The sequence below is a fragment of the Myiozetetes cayanensis genome, unplaced genomic scaffold, assembly GCF_022539395.1.
Source record: "Myiozetetes cayanensis isolate MyiCay16 unplaced genomic scaffold, myiCay2020 scf16, whole genome shotgun sequence".
Classification (NCBI taxonomy): domain Eukaryota; kingdom Metazoa; phylum Chordata; class Aves; order Passeriformes; family Tyrannidae; genus Myiozetetes; species Myiozetetes cayanensis.
This window is the reverse complement of record NW_026087270.1, coordinates 9,191,753-9,212,718: the sequence shown is the minus strand read 5'-3', so window position 1 is coordinate 9,212,718 and position 20,966 is coordinate 9,191,753. Positions and strand designations below refer to the sequence as shown.

At 38.7% G+C, this 20,966-nt stretch overlaps 1 protein-coding gene across 1 annotated transcript; it reads left to right on the top strand.

The window, feature by feature from the left end:
* Positions 1-9,211: 9,211 nt before the first annotated feature.
* On the top strand, positions 9,212-16,335 carry LOC126637816 (putative mediator of RNA polymerase II transcription subunit 26). The gene is made up of 3 exons (XM_050311294.1): positions 9,212-9,260; positions 14,512-14,592; positions 14,826-16,335. The coding sequence occupies exons 1-3, from the start codon at positions 9,222-9,224 to the stop codon at positions 16,038-16,040; spliced, it is 1,335 nt and encodes a 444-aa protein (XP_050167251.1). The 5' UTR covers positions 9,212-9,221; the 3' UTR covers positions 16,041-16,335.
* Positions 16,336-20,966: the final 4,631 nt, after the last annotated feature.

The following is a 20,966-nucleotide window of genomic DNA, read 5'->3' as shown; positions in this document are numbered from 1 at the left end:
CTTATAAATTAATGAGAACAGGTTTTTTAATGGCTAGTGGCCAGCCAGGTTTGTATTACTGAGGATTCTACCTGAGGACAGGTCTGGTAATCTTGGTAAAAGCCTGTGAATATGGAATAGGTGAAGTTGTTAGTTTAAGTGTAAGCAGAGGAAAACCAAACCCCATTGTGAACAGTGGGAGAGGCTTGGGTGTTCAGAGTGGCTGTGATAGTGTCTTGTCATGAGACATTGCCTCAAATTTAGATTTTGAGAATCTCTGCCCACAGGAATCGCTTAGAATCTGAAATGTGGAAAATGATCATCCAGGGGAAAGCAAAGGACTCAGCATTCTGGATCTTTGGGGTTGAAGTTAAGTAAGTCTGGTCTGTGCAATTTGTCAGATTCCAGACATATATAAACTGAGGCAGAGAACTGGTCCCATTATTGTTATATAAATTGGTAGAGAAATCCATCTCTTTGTGTGAGTGGGACTCAAGCCTATAAATGGCAAGTCCTGCCAGTAATATTTTACATATTATTTGTGTGCAGTTTGGTCTCTTCAGTCTGTATACAAGCAGCAGATTTCTAGCATTTATGTTTGCCTCTTGAGTGGGCTGATTTTTAATTGAGGAATGTTCATTTTGTTGGTTCTCTTCCACAGATGCTAACGGGTTGATAAAGTAAATTATTCAGTGTAACATCTTTCAAATTATTAGTATGGGTAGATAACAAAACAAAAAAAAACCCTAAAATGTTAAACAGAAATGCATTAAAACAATACTGCTGGCTTTTGAGATTTAAAAGGTACACTGGACACCTAAAAACACTTCCTCCACAGCCTTATTGCAGTTCAGAGACAGAATTAGAAAAGCTTCAAACTTCAATAAAAAATAAAACAAAATAAAAATCTCTATTCCTTGCACACCACCTGCTGCTCAGTATCGAGCAACACAAATTTGCTTTGACAGTGCCTGTACCAGACTGGAAGTGAACCTGTGAGTCATTTGCTGTTTCCTAGAGGTGGCTGTGCTGCAGTGTTTGCCAGCCAATCCCACAGGGATAAGCCAGGCTCTGGTTTGGGCTGCAGCACTAAATGTCAGGAGAAGATTGGAGGTTTTCAGTGGAAGGGGCCTTCCTGATCCTCTTCCAGCTGTCTGCTGAGGCTCCAAACTTGAAAAGAGTCTGAGTAGCCCTGAGGGAGGATAAGCAAAAGTCAGAAGAAGAAAAGTAATAATGGTTCTGTTTGCATGGAGTTTACAGGCTGCACAGCTGCAGGAAAGGAATATATTTGGAGGCTTTGCTGGTCTGTGTGTGCCAGTAGGGTTGAACAAATGTCCTGTAAATAAAGGGGAAACCCCAGAGAGCCTTTGCTTAACCTGGTCCTCCTGTGAACTCTCTCGGTAGCTGCTCAGAGCATGACTAGCCCTGTCTGTGCCGCTGATGGGGGCTTGGCTGGCAATCCATGGATCCCCACCGGAAAGGAAACAAGGCAAATATTGCAACCTGGAAACATTAGTGAATTTTGAGCAATCAGCAGTGAATTTCACTTTGATTAAATAATTTCTTTATTTAAGCAACTCCTGCTGTATGATTCTGATCCTACAGAATTAGGAAAATACTACCCGTGAGGCATGAGCAGTACTGCAACACTGGACACCTTTCAGTGTGATTAAACTGTGAAATTATATGCAACATTGATTTGGAATTTGATTAGAAGCTCCAGATAATTACAGTGGTCAGAGTTCTTACCCAACTAAATTAATTTCAATTACTTTTGAATTTTGAGTGCTCCTGCCATGCAGGGTACCTGCTGTGCCCCTCCATTTTCAATAGCTGTTTATAGGTTTCCTGGCAGTTGTAACATCTGGAGTGGGGTTAAAAAAATAAAAAGCAATACTTTTCTTATGTTCTTTATGCTGATAGTGCTCCACTGTGCATTCATTTGATTTTACAGTGAGTTGTGACATGTATCTCTAGCTGTGTTGTACCACACACGCAAAAACAAGAGCAGGAAAGCACATTTAAAATGTAGTACACTTACACTAGAGAGAGTATTCAGTGTTTTCGTTACAGCCTTTATGAATAATTATATGCCATAATTCATTTTAGTACTTTTACCAGAAAGTAAACTGACTGAAACCCCAAAATACATACTGTGTCTTTCATAAAAGTGGTTTCAAGTGCTTGCCAGATCTGATCATCAGTACAGTTGCTGAAAGGATGGAAATTGTAGCTGAAGGAGAAAGATACAGCCTTTTAAAAAGGCAAAATGCAAGGCAGTAAAATAGAGGTAGAACTGTTTCCCCCGTATCTCATTTGATAATCTTTAAATATAATTTCTACTTGACTTGGCCAGCCTTTGAGAGTGCTCAGTGACTCAGTATTTTGGGGTCTCAGGAGGATATCTCAGAAACCATGCAGAAAAGTCTATTATTTAATGTATACACATTGGCTTTAATACTGCTTTCACTTTTTAATAGAATTTAAAGTATCTGCATAAACTGGAGTCTTGCTGCCATATTTAAAAGTAGGTCTTACCAAGGCATAATCCAGTGTCTCTTCAGCTGGAGTAAATTCTGAGTTTGTCTCAGTTCCTGTTTTCACACACACCTGGAGAAGGCAACTCAGCTATCATTTAAGGAGAAAAAAAAATCTGATATAATTATTGGAAAATCACCTTTTGTTCATTTTAACTGTAATAGCTCTGTTGAGGAAAGAAAAGTGACTAATCAAAGTAAAAGGCTGCTTAAGAATGAAGCAATATAAAACCTCATCAACAACAGAATTTACCAGTAGAGCCCAAGGCAATTTCCAAGCCATTAGAACTGCCTGTGGAGCCTGCCAAGATGCAGTAGCTACAAAAGTATTTTTCACAGTTTGATGTAAAGTCTTGCATTTTTTTCTGGCCTTTCTTGCTTTAAAGACATACCATGTAGTTATTAAAAGGCAATAAACAGTATATTTAGTGTGAATTTTAAAACTATATATATATATAGTAGCAACACTAACAACCAACTAATAATGCTACTACAGTGAGTTCATTTCTCTGTGCTCATTTTTAACTACATTCTGTTCAATTGTAGGAAAGAGAATGATGTGTGTAATTTATATGTGCATGCCTCTGTGTACACATTAGATAAGAGGTTGGTCAAGGCACTCTGAGGATGGTGAGTTTAAGGAGAATGATCCTGCCTTGCTGGAATGGTGTGTTTCTGAGAATCAAACCTCTGTGTGGGTGTGAAGTGTTTAACATTTCTCTTGGACAGTGAGCACACCTGCTCTGCACAGCATACCCTGAGCACAGTGATATCTCACTGCTTAGAGTCCTGTTAGATCAGTATGTTTTAATCAGCCCAATGGATCACTGGTTACCACTTATACTGCAGTGCATTCCCTGCTCTCCTATATGCTGGGTTCTGGACAAATCTTGAGACAGGTTCCTTGAGGATACCTATAAAAATATCTGAACCCACTAATGATAGCCATTGAACCTTTTAGTCTCTTTAAAAAGTTTCTAGAGGTTGATTAAAACTCAAAGGTAAAAGTATGTGCTGTGTTTAAAAATTGGCACAGTGAGACTGGATTTCATGGTGCTTATTAAATTCTTCTGAAGGTCTGTAGCGGAAGCTGCAGCATTCCTGTGGCTGCTCACTTTCTAAATATAAGAAGCTCCAGTATGGTGGCAGCTTGTGTAGCATGGTAACTTTGATGGAAACACTCTTTTATCCCTCTGTTGACTGGGATTATCAGCCTACAGTATCTGCAATCAGCTGAATTTAAATCCAACATGACCTATCTAAATCAGGGCAAAAATGAAACAAAGAATGTTCAACTATATTTGTCTTATTGGTTGATAGAGTTGTTTGCTTTCCATGAGCATGAATTACACTGAGACCTTTCACAGAGGAGTGCACATGAGACAGCAGTGGTGATCTACTGATTTTCGTCCTTAGTTCTTGGATAGTTCTCAGAAAAAACCCTGGAACAGCAGAAATGCCAGTACTGTGTGCCAGTTAAACCCCTGGGTGTAAACCACAGCTGATTTTTGTTAAAGACACTGCTCATGCAGGTGATTGGAGCTGAAACATTGCAATGTGTGTACACTGACAGCTCTCCACTTATTTGTGCTCTGCAATTTTGCCTGAATGTCCCAAGAATGCAGAACTCTACATATCCTTCTGGCCTCTGCTTTAGTTTTTCTTATAAGCTGAGTTGTGCTTTCAATTTAAAAAAAATTGAGATTATAGTCTTATGAATTAACTTTTAAAATAATTTGCACCCTCAGAAACCCCCAAGAAGGTAGTTCCTATATTACTGAGCAGATTGACAATTTGATCCAGCTTTGGCATAGTAGTAGAGAGTTAGGACAGCCTTATGGCTTGCAATTTTAACACTCAATTTAGGTGTCCAGCTTAGGACACCTTTAAAAACCTGTTTGAGAGTTACCAGTACTTGAATTGGTTCCCTTCAGGTGATTTCGGTTCATTTGTGAGTTGAAAACTCTGGCTGCACTTGCTATTTCTGTATCTACTTTCTCCCTGAAGGTTTTAGCACAGAAAAATATTACTAATACTTTTTTTGTATTCAGAATCTCCTGTCATGTTTCAGTACTCATAATGCTTTAATAACAAAATCATGCAAGATCCTTACCCTTACAGAATCTCTCTTACGTTATTTTATGTCCTTTCATTAGGGATGTTTTGGGAATATTGAAGCGTGACAAAACATACAAGAGTGAAATTACTTTAATAGGTATTATCAGAAGGGGAGAGAAGCTTGAAGAATAGCAGCACACCTAATCAAATACACTGTGCAAAACTGAAGCTCCAGAGTGATGGCTGAATGTTAGAAAGTGCCTTTGAATTTTCTGAATTCTTGCCTTGCTGGGTGCTTCTATCACGTGCTACAGCAGCGAATTTCCAGCCACTTCAGTTTGCCACCCCTTCTAACCTGCCCTGTATCTGGGTCTTTGTTGGTACCCGTAGGATTCCAGGGGAACAGGCAGCACTGGTCGACAGGTACCCCTGTAATCACCCTCGGCACAGATGAAGAGACCTGAGTACATTCAGAAAAAATGCTTTAACCAGAGCCTGTTACACAAAGAGCGGGGAATAATTGACAGCTTCCTGTGCTGAATGTGCTGGCTAGTTAAGATCCTTGGTTCTACAGTTCTCAGCTTCTGATAAGCCTTTACAAAAGAATCTGGAGAACTGCAGATTAAGGATAAAAATCAAAAGAACACGCTGTAAATTTCTGTGGTTCAAACAAAAAGGATAATTCAAAACACTTCAAATATCTTGAAGGAACAGTACATCAACTCACTTAAACAGAATAAAAAAAAGCCCCAAAATAACAGTTTGATAGCAACTGCAATTAGCAGAAAAGGAAAAACAAGAGCTATTTTGACTAGAATAAAGAAGAATTCAAACTGCTGCAAAAAAAAATCTCAGCATGAAATGGAAGGGTCACATCCAATTCATCCCTGTTATTAGAAAAAAAGAGTCATTAGAGTGCCAGTGGGAGTTGTATCAGAGAAACTCATCGAACTCTTTAAGATCTGTGGATAATGGGAAAGACAGAATCAGGTGGTTCTCTTCTACTGTGGTTAGAATTTGTGCAGAAATGCATACAAAAGCCTTAATCCTGGCTAAGATTAAAACTACAGCAGAAGCAAGCCATTTTATTACAGCTTTTACAACATCAGCATTTATAAAGCACCTTTTCTAAGTAATGTTATTGAAAGTAAAATAAATGTCAAGTCTTAAAGTCTTCCTGTTGTTCCCATAAGGAAAGCAAAAAAAAAAAAAAGCATGAGAGGATCTCAAGGATTTGATGATTTTATAGCAAAACCTACGGTCTCCACTTAGCTCTGTGACTTGTACATGAATAACAGCAACTTAAAGTAGATTAGAGGGGCTGTTATGGACTTAGGTTACCCAGAATGATAGCTTTACTGAGAGACCTTGTCAGAGGGGTTTAGACATTTTATGAAGATTAACTGAGTAAGAGGTTTTTATAGGTGGTACTTTTTGTATTATAATAGAAATCCTGATGTAAAAGGCTGTAATCTGCTTTAGGCACCTCCAATGCAGATGTCTGCACCCAAGCCTGTTATCTGTCTTTACAATCAGTGGAAATAAGGAGACACTCCATGTTCCAGGCATTTTATCTCAGGACAGGATAAATCTCACTTAGGTTGCTGGTTTTCTCCCTCAATTGTTAAGAAAGTCTAGATAAATATTAAACAGGTATTCTCTACTAACTGTAAAAAACAAAGTAGCTGCTTTACCTCCCAAGACAAATTGCCAGGTAACACAGAAGGAAACTTCATTGAAAAATAAGCGCTTTAATGATGTTTAGTATGATCATGGTGACTATACTGATTCCACAGACTAAGAGATAAAAGTACTTTCCAGCACGACAGTTTTTGTTATCCAAAATGTTGTAGTTTTCCTTTTAAAAATACAGAAATGGAACATAATCTCAATCTCCACTGATACAACGATAGGATTGGACAGACACAGGGCAGCTGAAGTAGATGGCACATTTTCTACACTGCTTTTTTTTAAAATTTTTATTTTCTTTAAATTGAAAAATGGGTCCAAAGAAGACTGGTATATAAAGCAGTTTTAGGACATCTTGTGTAGTAAATCCTTCTTTATGTAGAAAAAGCCTTGGATCTATAGGTTTTATAGAAGTCTCTCTCATATCACACAGACACCATATTTTTATTGCACTGAGGTATGAAACATTTGTATTAACTTTTGAGAGGGTTTAGTTTCACCATTTAAAACCTGCATTTTACCAAAATCACACTCTCTTCTTTAATGTCTCACCTTCCATTTGATGTAACTGTCAACTTTTCTTTCAGACATTTGGTTTATGTTTCTGGAGAGTTTGGAAATTTCTTGCATTTCCTCTACTACACAGAGTGAAGCTTTTTCACAGGCAGTAAAAAGTCACAGAGGATAGATAACCCTCTAGAGTTTTTAGAGGTATGTCTCAGTTCCATGTTACTGGAACCAGACTCAGATGGCTGTGATGTATTTCTTGTTCTCTTCCCCTAGAAATAATATATTTAGTTTCATGTGCCCCATATGAATTTGTCAAGTTATACAGAATTGTAGAATGGTTTAGGTTGGAAGGGACATTTAGAGCTCATCTGATCCAACCCCCCTGCAAATGGCAGGGACATCAACTGGATCATTTTGCTCAGAACCCTGTCCAACCTTGAATGTTTCAAGGATCCGTCACCTCTCTGGTCAAACTGTTCCAGTGTTTATGACCCCTCATCATGAAAATCTTCCTCATATTTAGTCTGAATCAAGCCTCTTTAAGTTGAAAACCATTCCCCCCTTGTCCTGGCTCCAGGATGCCATTGAGCAATGCTAACATGTCTGTCCCCATCTTTTTTATAGACCCCTTTCAAGTCCTGAAAGACCACGATTAGGTCTCCCTGAGGTTTTCTCCAGGCTGAACTGCCCCAATTTTCTGTCTTTCCTCCCAGGAGAGGTGTTTCATCCCTCTGATCAATTTTTTGGCCCTCTTCTGGACCTGTTCCAACACGTCCCCAATTTACTTGCCAAGGACCCCAGAGCTGGATGCAGGACTGCAGGTGGGGTCTCATGAGGGCAGAGTAGAGGGGTTTTTCTCTACTAAAATACTTCTTTTTGAAGAGGAAAACAAAAAAGCAACAAGCATTTTTAGTTTGTAAAATTTTCCAAAGTTTATTGAGCTGTTTGTTTGTTTGTTTAATTTTAAATACATTTTATGTAGTGCATTTGTTGCAGTTCACTAAAGTTGAAGCAGGGATATTTAGCTGAAACAAAGAATGACTCGGTGTGATACTGTGCACCTTAGTTTTGAATGAAAGAAGAACTCTTGGTTTTTCTCAAGTTGGTTTACAGGAGCTGCAATATAAAATTCTTTGTAGAACTAGGTGAGGTCATTTTTGTGCTAATGTCAGCCAGTACTAAGCATATTTTAGCACAATAACCACTGAAAAGAACCTTTGTGTTACTTATTCCATAGGAACGTTTTGTCAAATATCCTCATTCATACGTAGAGTCCTTGCTCTCGCTAAATGCTGCTTTATGGCAAGTACTCCTTTCAGGTATTGACTGACTAACAAATTGTAATAAATTATATGTACCCACTGAGAATGATGAGTAGGTCTGCATACAAAAATGTATTGATTTTTCCCTTCTCATCCTTGACAAAACACAATGTCAATAGAAAGAAATGCAAACCCCAAGTTTTGTTGCCACGGAAAAATAGTTATAAATCCATTTCCTCCTCCGCCTTCCCCTTTTCTTTTTTTTCTGAATTGAACCAGGAGGGTAAAATTTTTATAGATTCAAAAGTGATTTGTCATCTGTGAAATGAACCCTCAAGCTATAAAGAAAATTGCTGTGGGATGATGCAATAGAGCTCTGCAAAGATGAGAGTGAAACAAAGAGGATGGGAAGGAATTAGGTGGTCAGTGCTAATGTGGTGACTGGGATGTCCAAGATAAAGCAAACTTAGCCAAAGGTTCTTCAGACCAGAGGCAGGAAATCTTTGGAATTTACTGTCAATGCTTTGCGTGGTTTCAAAGGCAGACTGGACAAGTTCATGAGGAAGAAATCTATTTATAACTACTAAATAATCAGAACCTAGAATTAGTTCAGGAATCCCACAGCATGGCCTTTAAATAGTTAAACTCAATCCCACAGCCTGTGCCATTAATGGAATGTTAAAATAATATTGGATTCATATAAAGACTTGCAGGGTTTTTTTTGCCATGGGAGAAGTGGAGCTGATGAAGTAGAAATATTGACCAGCTGCTGCCTGGTCATTGAAGCTGTAGGAATTTCAGAATCTAGGACTGTGTTGGGAGCAAAGGGGAAATCAGGTCAAGTTAGTATGCAAATTCAAAAGAAAGCAGCTGCCAGTGAAGACAGGCATGTTGTGCTTTTGCTTAAATTGTTCTGGAATGACCAATGGGCAGAACACACACAGGTGATGTACCTGGTAAATATTTGCTCTCATTTAGAGCCCTTATTTTACCTTGCTGATCCAAGATAGTTAGTTAGCTTGCCAAAAATGTTCTTTTTGTTTAATGATTTACCTTTAAAAACAGTTGGGCACTTGGACAGTTATACATCAGCTAATTGGTTTTTATGGTCACTGCCCTTATTTCCTGAAAGGTACTTGGTTTTTACAAACAAATAACATGTTTCCAGCCATTAAGGCCATGAAAAATGCTCAAAATCAGAAGAAACAAATGTCAAGCCATGCAGGTTGGTCTTTTCTTGAGATAAGATTGAGAACTCCTAAGCTCTGTTCATTTCAATAGGTACTAAATGAAAGTTAAAAATCAGTTTTTAATGTCAACATTATCTTGTTACTAATCTTCATTTATCTTGTTAGTGACACAGTGGATTTGTCACAAAAATATCTCTCTTCCCTTGAAAATGTGAACACTTTGCATCTACCTATTACTCCCTCTTTGCTACCCCCAATATACCTACAGCAATCTTCAGAGGTATGGTTTGTTCTCTGTTTTATTTCTAAAAGGAAGGTGGTGTCCCTCAGATAATTATTTGCTCATATTGTTTGAAGAATTATTATTTTGTGAAAATACATATACACATTTTATACCACAGTATTCCTGAGTGAAAGAAAAAACTATTTACCTCCTGTAGCTGATGCATTACCAACACTATTGGTTTTGGTTTTTTTATTTAAGGGCATCTTTTATGTGTTGTTGCAAAATAAGCTTTCCAACTTGTACATTATCTGCTGGTAGGGGATCATCCAACAAATACATATCTCTGTTGGCACAAACAACAGGAATAAAGATGATTATTTGTTTCTGATCATCAGAAAGGTGGAGAGCCCCTTCATCTATCCAAGAGGATGAGAGAACCACATAAATTAGAGGACAGACACTTTGAAAAAACCCTGTATCATAGAAGATGGTTCTGCATTTATAATTGCAACTGATCCAAGATTACAAGGCTGTGTCCATAATTAGATGAGGATTTACTTACCGAATATAATTTCAGCATTCCATGGAGCAAAACCATGAAATCCCACACAAATGTTGTGAGGCTTATTTCTGTGCCTTTGTCTTTTTTGTTGTTAGTGCTGCATTTGCTGGTTTTCACATTTTCATGAAAAACCATTGTCACTTGTATCATGATTTTTGATAATTTTGCAAATATTATAGTTATAAGAAAGTATTGCCTCAGAGATAGGCATAACCTGATAGACATGTTCCTGAACCTTAAGTAAATTTACAGCAAATTTAGATTTTAACTTCATGTCTTTTGTTACTTCAGCTATTGTGTCTGTAGTTCAAGATTCACTGAAATTAAAATTTTTAACAAAAAAAGATGTATCAGCACAGTGAATTCTGTAAAAAAAAAGAAAAAGTATAGCTGTCTAAAGCTGCTAAAAGACTGTGTTAACAGGAGGGAGAAAAGAAAAGGTAATATGCAATCTTGTGTACATTAGTAACTTACTTTTAAAATTACTTCAAAGCATTCTACAAAATGGTTGCATATTTACTAAAATTCTGCATATTGTTCTCGATCTAATTCAGCTGAATCACATGAACTTTTTCCTTTAATTTTCAATATCAGTACTTTTCAGAGATGATCAATGGGTGGTAAAAAGGTCAGACAGAAAAATGGGTAGAAAGGTTCTTTACGATTTCAGCTACCCCTCCAAAATAAATTATGGCTGCAGTACAGCATCTGATCCCAAATATTTTTGAAGACTCTAGTCCTGTCTGTCCCAAATCCGAAATAAAAATTGCAGTTATCAGCTGTTTAGTCACAATATACACCTGAAGGAATTAGTATATGAGCTTCAGTGGGGAGCCAAGAGGGATACAAGTTTATAAAACTTCTGTTTAAATGTACTCTTCTGACAGCTCCTTCTCTAGCTAAGGAATAGAAAAAGACCTTTCTCAGAACAGGTCAGGTCAGTGAATAACTGATCTATTATAAGTTGGCATAGAGATATCTCCTCTTCAGTTGGGAAGTGGGTCATTCTTATTCCAAGTTTTTTGAAAGAGAAGGGTGAAATCTTAAGGGAAACAAAGTGACTGTGTAACAGTGTGCTCTGATTGCATCACTTTTAGTACTGATCACATTAGCATTTGCTCTGATTATTAGGAATAACTATATAATTTCAAATGCATGCTTCTGGAGTAGCTGGATTCGTTTAATCAGTCTTAGTATAATTTTTCATTTGCATTTTGAATCCCTTAATGCAGATCAGGGATTAGTCACTTCTAAAAAAAAATTATGTCTAATTTCAAAACATTTGAGAGTGTTTGCTCTTAAATGCACGCTTAGGAAAAAAAAAAAAGAAAAAAAAGAAGGCAAAATTCTGTAGATAATTCACCATTTGGAAATAACTTACTTAAGCATTCAGTAACAGATGTTTAGCAGCTGTAATATGGTACAGCTTCATTCACTCCAGTTTCCCCCTGCTGAGACACTGGCCCTTGTTAATGGACTGTAAATGACTCTCAGACAGTCTCCACACTGAAATGGCCGAAGGGAACACCACCATCCTCCTGAGCCTGCTAACAAGAGTTTCCTCTCACAAAGATGCTCAGTAAACCTTTCTGTATTTCTCTGGTTCTCCATCTTGATTTCTTACTCTGGTAGGATGTGATGTAACTTGATTGCCAAGAGTGTATGAAAAGTATTAAAAGACGGTAAAACTTAGAGCTTTTAGAAGTACTATTACCTCCAAAAGGTGTAGATACTGCATAGTTTATATGAGGTTATTGGAGGCATTAATAAATTTGCTATAATAAGATTGCTCCTACAACACAGCTTTGGGTTCTCTTCACTTAAAAAAATATAGAAATTTTAAAATCTAGTCTTACTCTTTTATTCTTTGTCCTTTTTTTCTTAAATGGCAGTATAATTGCTTGCATTTTAGTATCAATTGTAATACTCCCTTCAGTTGTGTCTCCATGAGGAAGAATTTCCATTCCTAACTCCAGGACGCATATCAACTGCATAACTGCATCTGAAAGAAAGAGTTCAGCATTTCTTATTTTTCATCATCTCAATAAAATCTCATGCATTTTTATTAATTATGGCATCTGTGCTCTGAAACAGTGCTTTGAACCATACAGATATATGACTCAAATCCAGTTCTTCATCCAGCTCTCATGTTTTCTCCATAAAATTGCAGCTATTTCATGCAGTGAGACCTGTGGTATTCTCATTCATTCTTAAATTATAGCTTTGTATGAGAAGAAATAAATTGTTGCACTCTCTAGCTTACATTTTATACAAGAAGCACTGTTTGAACTTTTGAGCATTTACAACCCAACAAGGCATCAGCTCGACATAAGCTTTTACTCAGTATATACAATGCACAGATTTTTTTCCTGTAACAGGCCAGTTTGCCTTAACAGTCAGGGTACAGATTTATCAGGCTGATTGTTTGCCTGTTTCATCCCATTTTCACAGACACTGTTACCTTTGCTAGTTGTCCTGAGCCAACATGGGTATGGTTGCCTGTTCAACATTCCCAGTAAGACTGTGTTGCTCCTTATGAATCAGCATTTCAATATTGATGCTAATTCAGGAAAATGGAGAGAGTTTAGAAAACTGCATGCAAAGTTACTTGGAGAATAAGGGAATCATTCATAAGAAAAGATTAAGTGAGTCAAATATGCATGACTTAAAGAAACACCCATGTTTTTTGTAAAGGTCTGCATATCTTTAATAGCAAAGAGGTCATGAGTAGAATTATTAAAGGACTACTGGTCATCTGACTAGAATAAGGAAAAGAAGCAGGTTTGGGGTTTTTTTTAAGTATCTGAAAATCATAGAGAAAATAATGATGGAAAAAAAAAAATCTTTAGGCCCACGTGACCTTTAGCATGCCCTGAGATCAGGGTGGCAAAATGAAAAACTGAGTAACTTTGAGACTGTTTATCATTTCATTGTATGTCATGGTATTTAAGGCAGAGTCAAGACTTTAAAATGGTTGTAATTATGAGCATAATTAGTTTAAGTGCTTGGAACATTTGACCTGGATGTGAAGCAAGTCATAGGTAACATATGCTAGGGAAGGACATGCATGGTGAAAGCAGTAGCATAACTAAGATCAGTGTTTTGGCTTGGTATCCTTTTTAGGTTTTGTTTGGTTTGGTCACCTTAGGAGTAAAATTGGAAAAATATTGTTAAACGTCCCCACTGAGTTAGAAAACTAAATTCAGAGGAACAGAGCTGTGAAAAGAAATCTGTAGTGCGTGAATCTCCAGGTGGGCTACAAAAGACTTGTTCCACTGGGATGGAGCAAAAAAAATTCTACTCTCCTGAGACAATTTCTGACATTTTGGTCTCTTTGCCTCTTATCTTGAGAGAGAATTCAGGAAAGGAATGCATAAAAATCGTTCTATATAAAATGTTTCAGAAACTATAGTAATTCATATTGTTTCTGTGAATTCCTGATATTGGAAAAAAACCCACAATTAAAACTGTGTTCGCTATTTTGAAATCACAATTTTCTATGCCTTAGGTGGTTGTTGCAAAGGCGATTTCCCAGTAGTATTTTGTAATCAATTTAATGCACGTGAAAATCTCATTCTTTATTTGTGTACATTTCTGAGTTAATAAAAATGTTGCTCTTTGAAATTCAGTTGTGAATTTAGCCATCTGCATCTGTAACCAAGCTGTAAAAGTCTTGTTAAAAAATTTCCTTAATACTAAAATAGCTGGAAAAAAATTAACTGAAACAAAGATAACTGGACATGAGTGTTATAAAGTAGAAATGTTACAAACCATGTACCACACCTTTAAAAGTGACATTTTTCATCACTTTTTATGTTGTTTTTTTTCAAGCACATACTCTCCCATGTTAGCTCTGATGTATTTATTTGGTCCTATCACTTCTATTAAATTTTATTTCTAATGATAGTGTTCTGTGGCTACTAAGAGCATTAGTCAAGGTTCCGCTTTTATAATGATTGCTGTATGATAGTGAAGGAACATGGGAAAAAAAGCTTTAAAACCAAAAATGGCTTACTAATGAAAATGCTACATGTTGATTCAGTAGGAATATTTGAAATATATGTATATAATCTATTATTTACTCTTGAAGTGCATATATATGTTTTTAAAACATACAGAAGAAATAGAACTACTGCAATATGAAGTGTTATTATTTTGCACACAAAGTTCTTCTGGAAGCTCTAAAATTTTCTTGATATTTTATCCCGCATCTAGTTGGTTGTTACAGACGGCAGGAACAGGAGCCCTGAGAGGTGAGCCTGCATCCCTCTCGTGCCAAGGGGATGTGTGATTGCCTGGGCTCTGTGCTCTGCCCCTTGTGGGGCTGCAGAGCGGGGGGCAATGACCGTGGGCACGGCCAGGTTGTCTGCGTGGGGCTCCACGGGCTGTTCTGTGAGGGAGGCCAAGGCAGGCCAGGGGGTCCCCTTGCCAGGGATGGGGCCCTGGCCATGGCAACGGCGGGGTGTTGCTGTGTTCCACGGCCTGTGACATCACGCAGGACAAGCCGTGGAACGGTGCTCCAGGGGCTCCAGGCACACCAGGACGCGGCGTTGACACTGCAGAGCAGCTCGAGGCAGCGGTGAGTGGGGCAGGGGGAGCAAGGCTGGGCTGCCCCAGGGCTGCCCACAAGCACTTGGGACCGCCATGGGCGGCTTCTGGGGCTGCAGGGAGGGCACAGGGGCTGCCGCAGCACCTGGGCCACATCCACTTCCACCCATTCCCAGATCCCTGCGGCTCCTACCCCTGCTACCCTAGGGACCAATTTCCCCACCCAGCCCCGCTGAGCCCCTTCTCTCTCTCCTCCTCCTCCAGGCCATGGCTGGGAGCTTCACTCACCTCCTGGTGCTCCTGACCATCTACCTGTGCGTGGGGAGAGCGGGTGATGGAAGAGAAGAGGCCACTCAAGAGCTCCTGCACCAGCATGAGGAGCAGCAGAGGCAGCAGATGGCTTGGCTGCAGGCAGAGATGGAGCAGAGAAGCCAGGTGCTGAATGAGAGGAAGCAGAGGATGGAACTGATGTTTCAGATGAAGCAGAAGAGCCAGATGTTGGAGGAGAGGGAGCAGAAGAGCCAGATGTTGGAGGAAATGGAGCAGAAGAGCCAGATGTTGGAGGAGAGGGAGCAGAAGAGCCAGATGTTGGAGGAAATGGAGCAGAAGAGCCAGATGTTGGAGGAGAGGGAGCAGAAGAGCCAGATGTTGGAGGAAATGGAGCAGAAGAGCCAGATGCTGAAGGAGATGGAGCAGAAGAGCCAGATGCTGAAGGAGAGGGAGCAGAGGATCCAACTACTGTTTGCAATGAAGAAGAGGAGGCAGATGCTGGAGGCTATGAAGCGCAAGAGCCAGATGCTGGAGGAGATGGAGCAGTGGAGCAAGATGCTGAAGGAGAAGGAGAAGAGGATCCAACTGACGTTTAAGATGAAGCAGAGGAGGCAGATGCTGGAGTGGATGAAGTGGAGGAGCCACATGCTGGTGGAGATGAAGCAGAGGAGCCAGCTACTGCTGGAGATGGAGCAGAGGATCCAGCTACTGCTGGAGATGGAGCAGAGGATCCAACTGCTCTTCGAGATGAAGCAGGGGAGCCAGATGCTGGAGGAGACGGAGCAGAGGAGACAGGAACCACCCACAGTTTCCCAAGAGAGCGTGCTCCCCTCTGCCTACCAGCACTGGTGGCTCTGGCTCCCCGCTGAAATCCTCCTGGTGCTCTTGGCCTTCTGCTGGCTGTCCAGGCGCAGGAGCTCTGCCTACAACCGCTCCCACACCAGCAAACCTGTGGCAGGGCTCAGGAGCAGAAGCCTGAGGAGGTGGCAGACGACGCCTGGCAGCACAGACTGCAGGGCCCAGCTGTGTCCCATCAGGGCTTCCCGTCAGCATCTGGCCTGGACGGACATGCAGTCCCTGGGGAAGGGTAGCACCAGGCAGGTGGTCCCTGTGGCCCCTGCATCCAACAAGGCCTTCCCACAAAGAAATTTTGGAAGGTGCTCCCTCTCCGGAATATTTCAATATTCATGTGTAGACCGTAGATTTTAGCAGTTGAAATTTTAGATTTTAGGTTTCTAAAAGTAGATGACATTTTAGGTGTTGAGGAAGTTTTATTTTTAGGTATAGAGTATAAGAATCTTAGTTAAACTAGCAGATTAGTAAAATTGTTCAGAAATAAGAAGTAGTATTTAGAGATAGTGCTTTTCATTTTTATTATAAGCTAGAAGAATGTTAGTAAAGATAGTCCTAGAGTAGAAGTAAAATGGTTCAAATAATAGTAGTAAAATAGTTCCTAGACCATTAGTAGAATCGTTCATAAGTTAGAAGTAGAATTAAAAGATATTGAAGCATCAAGTTTTATGTTCAATAAATGTCTTACGTTATCCTCCAAAACTCTTGTTCTTTGTTGTCATTTCCAGACTTCTTTGTTCAAGAAACCTTTTGGGAGATGGACTTTCCATAGGTGTTGGAATCTGTAAAGAAATAAGCTTCCTTGATTTCAAAAGGGAAATATTTGGTGAATTTTTTTCCAATGTCCAAATTGTGTAGGGCACTTGAGTAGGAAACCCATTAAGGAATAAAATGTGTTTCTTGCACTTCCTTTCTGTGTTCTCCTACACCCTCATCATACTCAAAAGCATCCCTTTAGTGTACACATACCTTTATTTACAAACACTTCGGAAATCCCACTGTTCCACACCTGGCTCCCACTCTTTCTCTGTCCCCATAATTCTGTTGCATCAAGTGCCATATCTTTTTCCTCTGCAGAGTTATAGATGACCTGCATATTTGATCAAGGCACAATACAGCTCTTTCCAGTCTTCATAAATATTAATTATGTTAATTAAATATTAAAGCAAGTAGTAAATCATAATCAAAATTAAAATATTAAATATTTATTGAAGGAGATTTGTGTTGGTGACTCTGAGAGCACATTTCCAGAAATTATCTCCTAGTTAATTTTGTGCCATTTATAATTGTTATGGTAATGGTCCAGCAGCCAATTATGTGTTTCAGACCGATACATTCATGTTCAAGTCATTCTTTCTCCTTGAAATAGATCTTTTGAGCTATATTGAAACCACTGACAAAACTTCTGCTGTAAATTTCTAGTTTGGGGAAGAATGACTATAGCAGAAGACACAAGAATTATCCTGCTCAAAGCCAACACTCGCTCCCAGTTCAAAGCCTGCTGGCCTTGGAACTTGGTCTCCTCCAGCTGACGCTGCTTTGAGCTGGAGGTTTGGACTAGCTGGTCTCCAGGAAACCCTTCCGACCCCAACTATTCTGTGATTGTGTTTCATACCACCTATGCCAGGAGAGTTGGTATTTTTATTGCAAAATTGACACTAATGTACTAGAACATGTAAATGATGATAGAATGGGAAAGGTCAGGTTATTAATGCCTGCACTATTTACTTTTTCCACTGTTTATGCTGCTTATACAGATTTGAACTGCTGTAATTTTCACACACTCAACTGATTTCCACATATTCAAGAAACCTATCTTAGATTATTTTTATTAAACCACCATTGAGAAGAAGAGGATAAAGAACTCGCATAGCTCTGGAAGCATTAGAAACATAGGGTCTGACAGGAATTTCGGCCTCTTGTCTTTTTCTTTCAAGTTTAAAGTGATAAAGTGTCCCTGAAACCTAGAAATCTATGTCTGAAACCATTTACTTTTCATGGAATGGACTAGTCATCACAGGCAAATTTGAACAAAGCCCTTGATGAAACAGGCAGAATACTGAATATGCAGTAAATAAATGTGAGGGGTTTTTTGGTGAACCAGGTCTGAAACTTTCAGATATCAAAATGAATATCCTATTCTGAGACCTCAATTTCTCAAGTAAAATATATCTTAACAAAAATAGGAAAAGTCTGCCTTTCCCCCACCTCCCCCCCGTGTTAGTGTTAATAGGACCTGATTTTATTAGCTTTTATTTCTGGCCTCATTTTTGTTCACTTATGAGGATTCTGTTCCACTTGAAATTGTGGAGGCTGAGGTTATAATCATCAGCCTAGCACAGCTACCTATTTGAAATAGCTGATCTAACAAAAAGTGAGGCTAAAAAGAATCAAAATGTGTAGGTTTCTGTTAATTTTTAAATTATGCATTTGTAATGTATCTGCTGTCACCATGTTTTGTCAGTTAACTTCCTACAGCCTAATATTTCCTGAAAAACTTGCTTGCTGTTTCTGCTGTTCTTTTTTAATGTAGCAATTTAGAATTAAAAATAATTATCCCCTTACTTTTCAACAATTGTACTGTAAATGATTTTAAACCTAATGTGGAATTAAATGAAAAAGAAAGATGGTGAATGCAAATAATACACGTGCCACCTACTATTGGACATATGGATTGATATTAAAACTATATTAAACTACATTCTATAGGCTCAACCTTTATTAATCTAGTATAGGTACAATTTATAAATATTTATGTTGAAACAGATGGAGTTAAAGAGAATTTGGAGTAAAGCCGTCAGGATTTCCATCTGTTTCTATGTGGAAACTACTTTTAAAAAATTCAATTATAAATTGTATGCATTGTACAGATAAAAACCCCCAACCAAAAACCCAACAGTTAGCAAAAAGAGATGTTCATTTGTGTGTAAATTAAAAGAAGGATAACCAGAGGTCTGCTGTTGTACATCTTTATTTATCAGCAGCCAATCAGTGGGTGACAGGTGCAGACCAGGCCGGGCTGGGTGAGACTGTTCTCACTGTGCTGCCTCTTCCAGCTGTGGCCACAGATTGCTCTGGAATGTGCAAGTGCTCAGCAATTTAATGTGCCTTAGACTGAATTAATGGAGAAGAAGAAAGCCATTGCTGTCATCAATACTTGCATGCCAGAATCGAACCTGATGGGCTTTCTGTACCTCAAGTGACAGGAGAATACGCTCCTCCCTTCTTGAGCAGCAAATAAATAAACAGGATAAAAGCAGCTTCTGCCTTCTCCTGTTCTACATTGCCATAACTTAGGGGAAAATAGCTTATGTGAAAAGGAACCTGCATGGCACGTTTTCACTCCATCAATATTGATGTTTTCCAGAGGTGACTGCATAAAACAGTAGAGATTGTTTGTCTCTCTGGTAAAAGAGGGTATAAAAGTAAAGGACTGTGAGGAGAACAAAGTGGAGTAAAATGTCAAGATTTATGCAAAGATTTGGGGAAATCAAGAGTGCTTTTTCATCTCTGAATTTGTAGTCCACTTTGGTACTCTTTCAGGATTGTGGTTTTTCTTCCTATCCTGAATAATTAATCCCAAAATGGGTGATTGGTTTATAGACGGAAGTTATTTTGTTAATGGGAGTTGCTGTCTTGGATGTTATCAGAGAAGCTGCTGATTAAATGGAAGGCTCTTTACTCAGCACCATTCTGGGAAGCATTCTGTACCCTTCCTGCTTCATCATGAAGCTGCAATGTCTGCCCAGCTTAAGAAAATGATGCACATCACAGTGACTTGGTAAATCTCCTATCTGTAAACCAAAAGAAATTCTCAGCTATTTAATGGACACTTCATAATGTCCAATAGTTCTGTCTTTCTCTTCTACGTGTCCTTATTTACAGTGGTTTTTGGCAAGACTCCCAGGAATTTTTGAAACTGATAAGCATTTTTAATTTTTATAATAGATACTGAAAATAAGTTTGTACACATGGAAGCTTTACAAAGAGGCAATGGCTAAAAACAAATGTACTTATATTTGCCATTTTTTGTATATTCTCTGTCATAATATTCTACCAGAGGGCCAACTGGGTAAAAATGTAAAACTGTGGATGCTGTTGTGCTATGAAATTCTATGAAAATTAAGGTGGTTTAAATTTCATTTCTGTACATTAGAGGAGTCAGCATAAAGTAGCAGTGTTGTCATGTACACATGATATGTTTCTGCTATGGAGATTTCAGAATTTCAGACAATGAAGTCATTGGCTCCCTGACCTGAACTTACACAACCATATTAGAGAGGAAATTGGTTCTCGTGTATAATTTCCTGAAACATCCTTAGGGAGTACACAGTTAGGATTACTTAGTGGCTTTAAATAAATGCAGCTGCTAGAACAATATTTGTAATATTTGGCAGCTTTCAAATATTTTTAAACATGAAATTATGGATAACATTTTGGTTAAAGACTCCACTCAGTCTGTACTGTGATCAAAACTGGCAATGAGGAGCTGGGTGTCTGCAGAGCACGGCCTGTGCCAAATGGCAGAGTGCAGATACAACAGCAGAGAATGACCAGCATGAAAAGGATTATTTTGCTAATTCAGAGAAAGGTAACTGCTTCTATTCAACTTTATTTTTTGAGGGTTTTCCCTCTGAAAAACTGAATAATGTTGAAAAACCTTGGTTGAATAACTGAAAGCAGAGTAGGTTGTGCTTCATGTAGGTACTCATTATCCTGCAGATTTGAAAAGGATCAGGTAGGAAAACATTCTTGAGTTGATTGATCTACAGTGTGCAGTTTATATGCTGACAAATTACTGGAAACAGAAAAGTGACTAAATCCAGACCACGCAGTCTATTCAGTTGCTAAGAAGCAAAGGCAAAACTCCTATTCATCCCCAAATTTAACTGCAATTATGTCTGTGTAATAATTCTGGGCTCTGTCCCACAATCTGTGTGGACCTTCTGTCAGGTCAAACTCTAGAATTACTCTAGAACATTTGCATGCCAATTTTAGGTGGCAGTCAGCAAATTTCATTTGAACTATGGGAAAGAAAATGCTCCCTCTGGTAAGAGGAACATAAAAATGGGATTCTGCAGCTCCTTCAAACTGTTGCTTCATTAAAATATTGACTACAAATAGGATTGAGTTTGACTTGGGAGAGTATTCACTTCAAGCTGTGGCAGTAATTCCATTATTTTCCATGTTTCTCTTCTTTGGTGACAATTTTCTTGGTTTCAGGAGAAAATTTACCCCTCTTTGTTACAAGCCAATTTTTTTCCATTTTTGAGGTTAAAAACA

What these genes read in the sequence shown, in the direction of transcription:
- LOC126637816 (XM_050311294.1), top strand. Translation starts at nt 9,222, where the DNA reads ATGCTCAAAATCAGAAGAAACAAATGTCAAGCCATGCAG. An exon ending in ACAAATGTCAAGCCATGCAG is followed by an intron (nt 9,261 to 14,511) that starts GTTGGTCTTTTC and finishes GACATCACGCAG; the next exon opens with GACAAGCCGTGGAACGGTGC. An exon ending in CAGAGCAGCTCGAGGCAGCG is followed by an intron (nt 14,593 to 14,825) that starts GTGAGTGGGGCA and finishes CTCCTCCTCCAG; the next exon opens with GCCATGGCTGGGAGCTTCAC.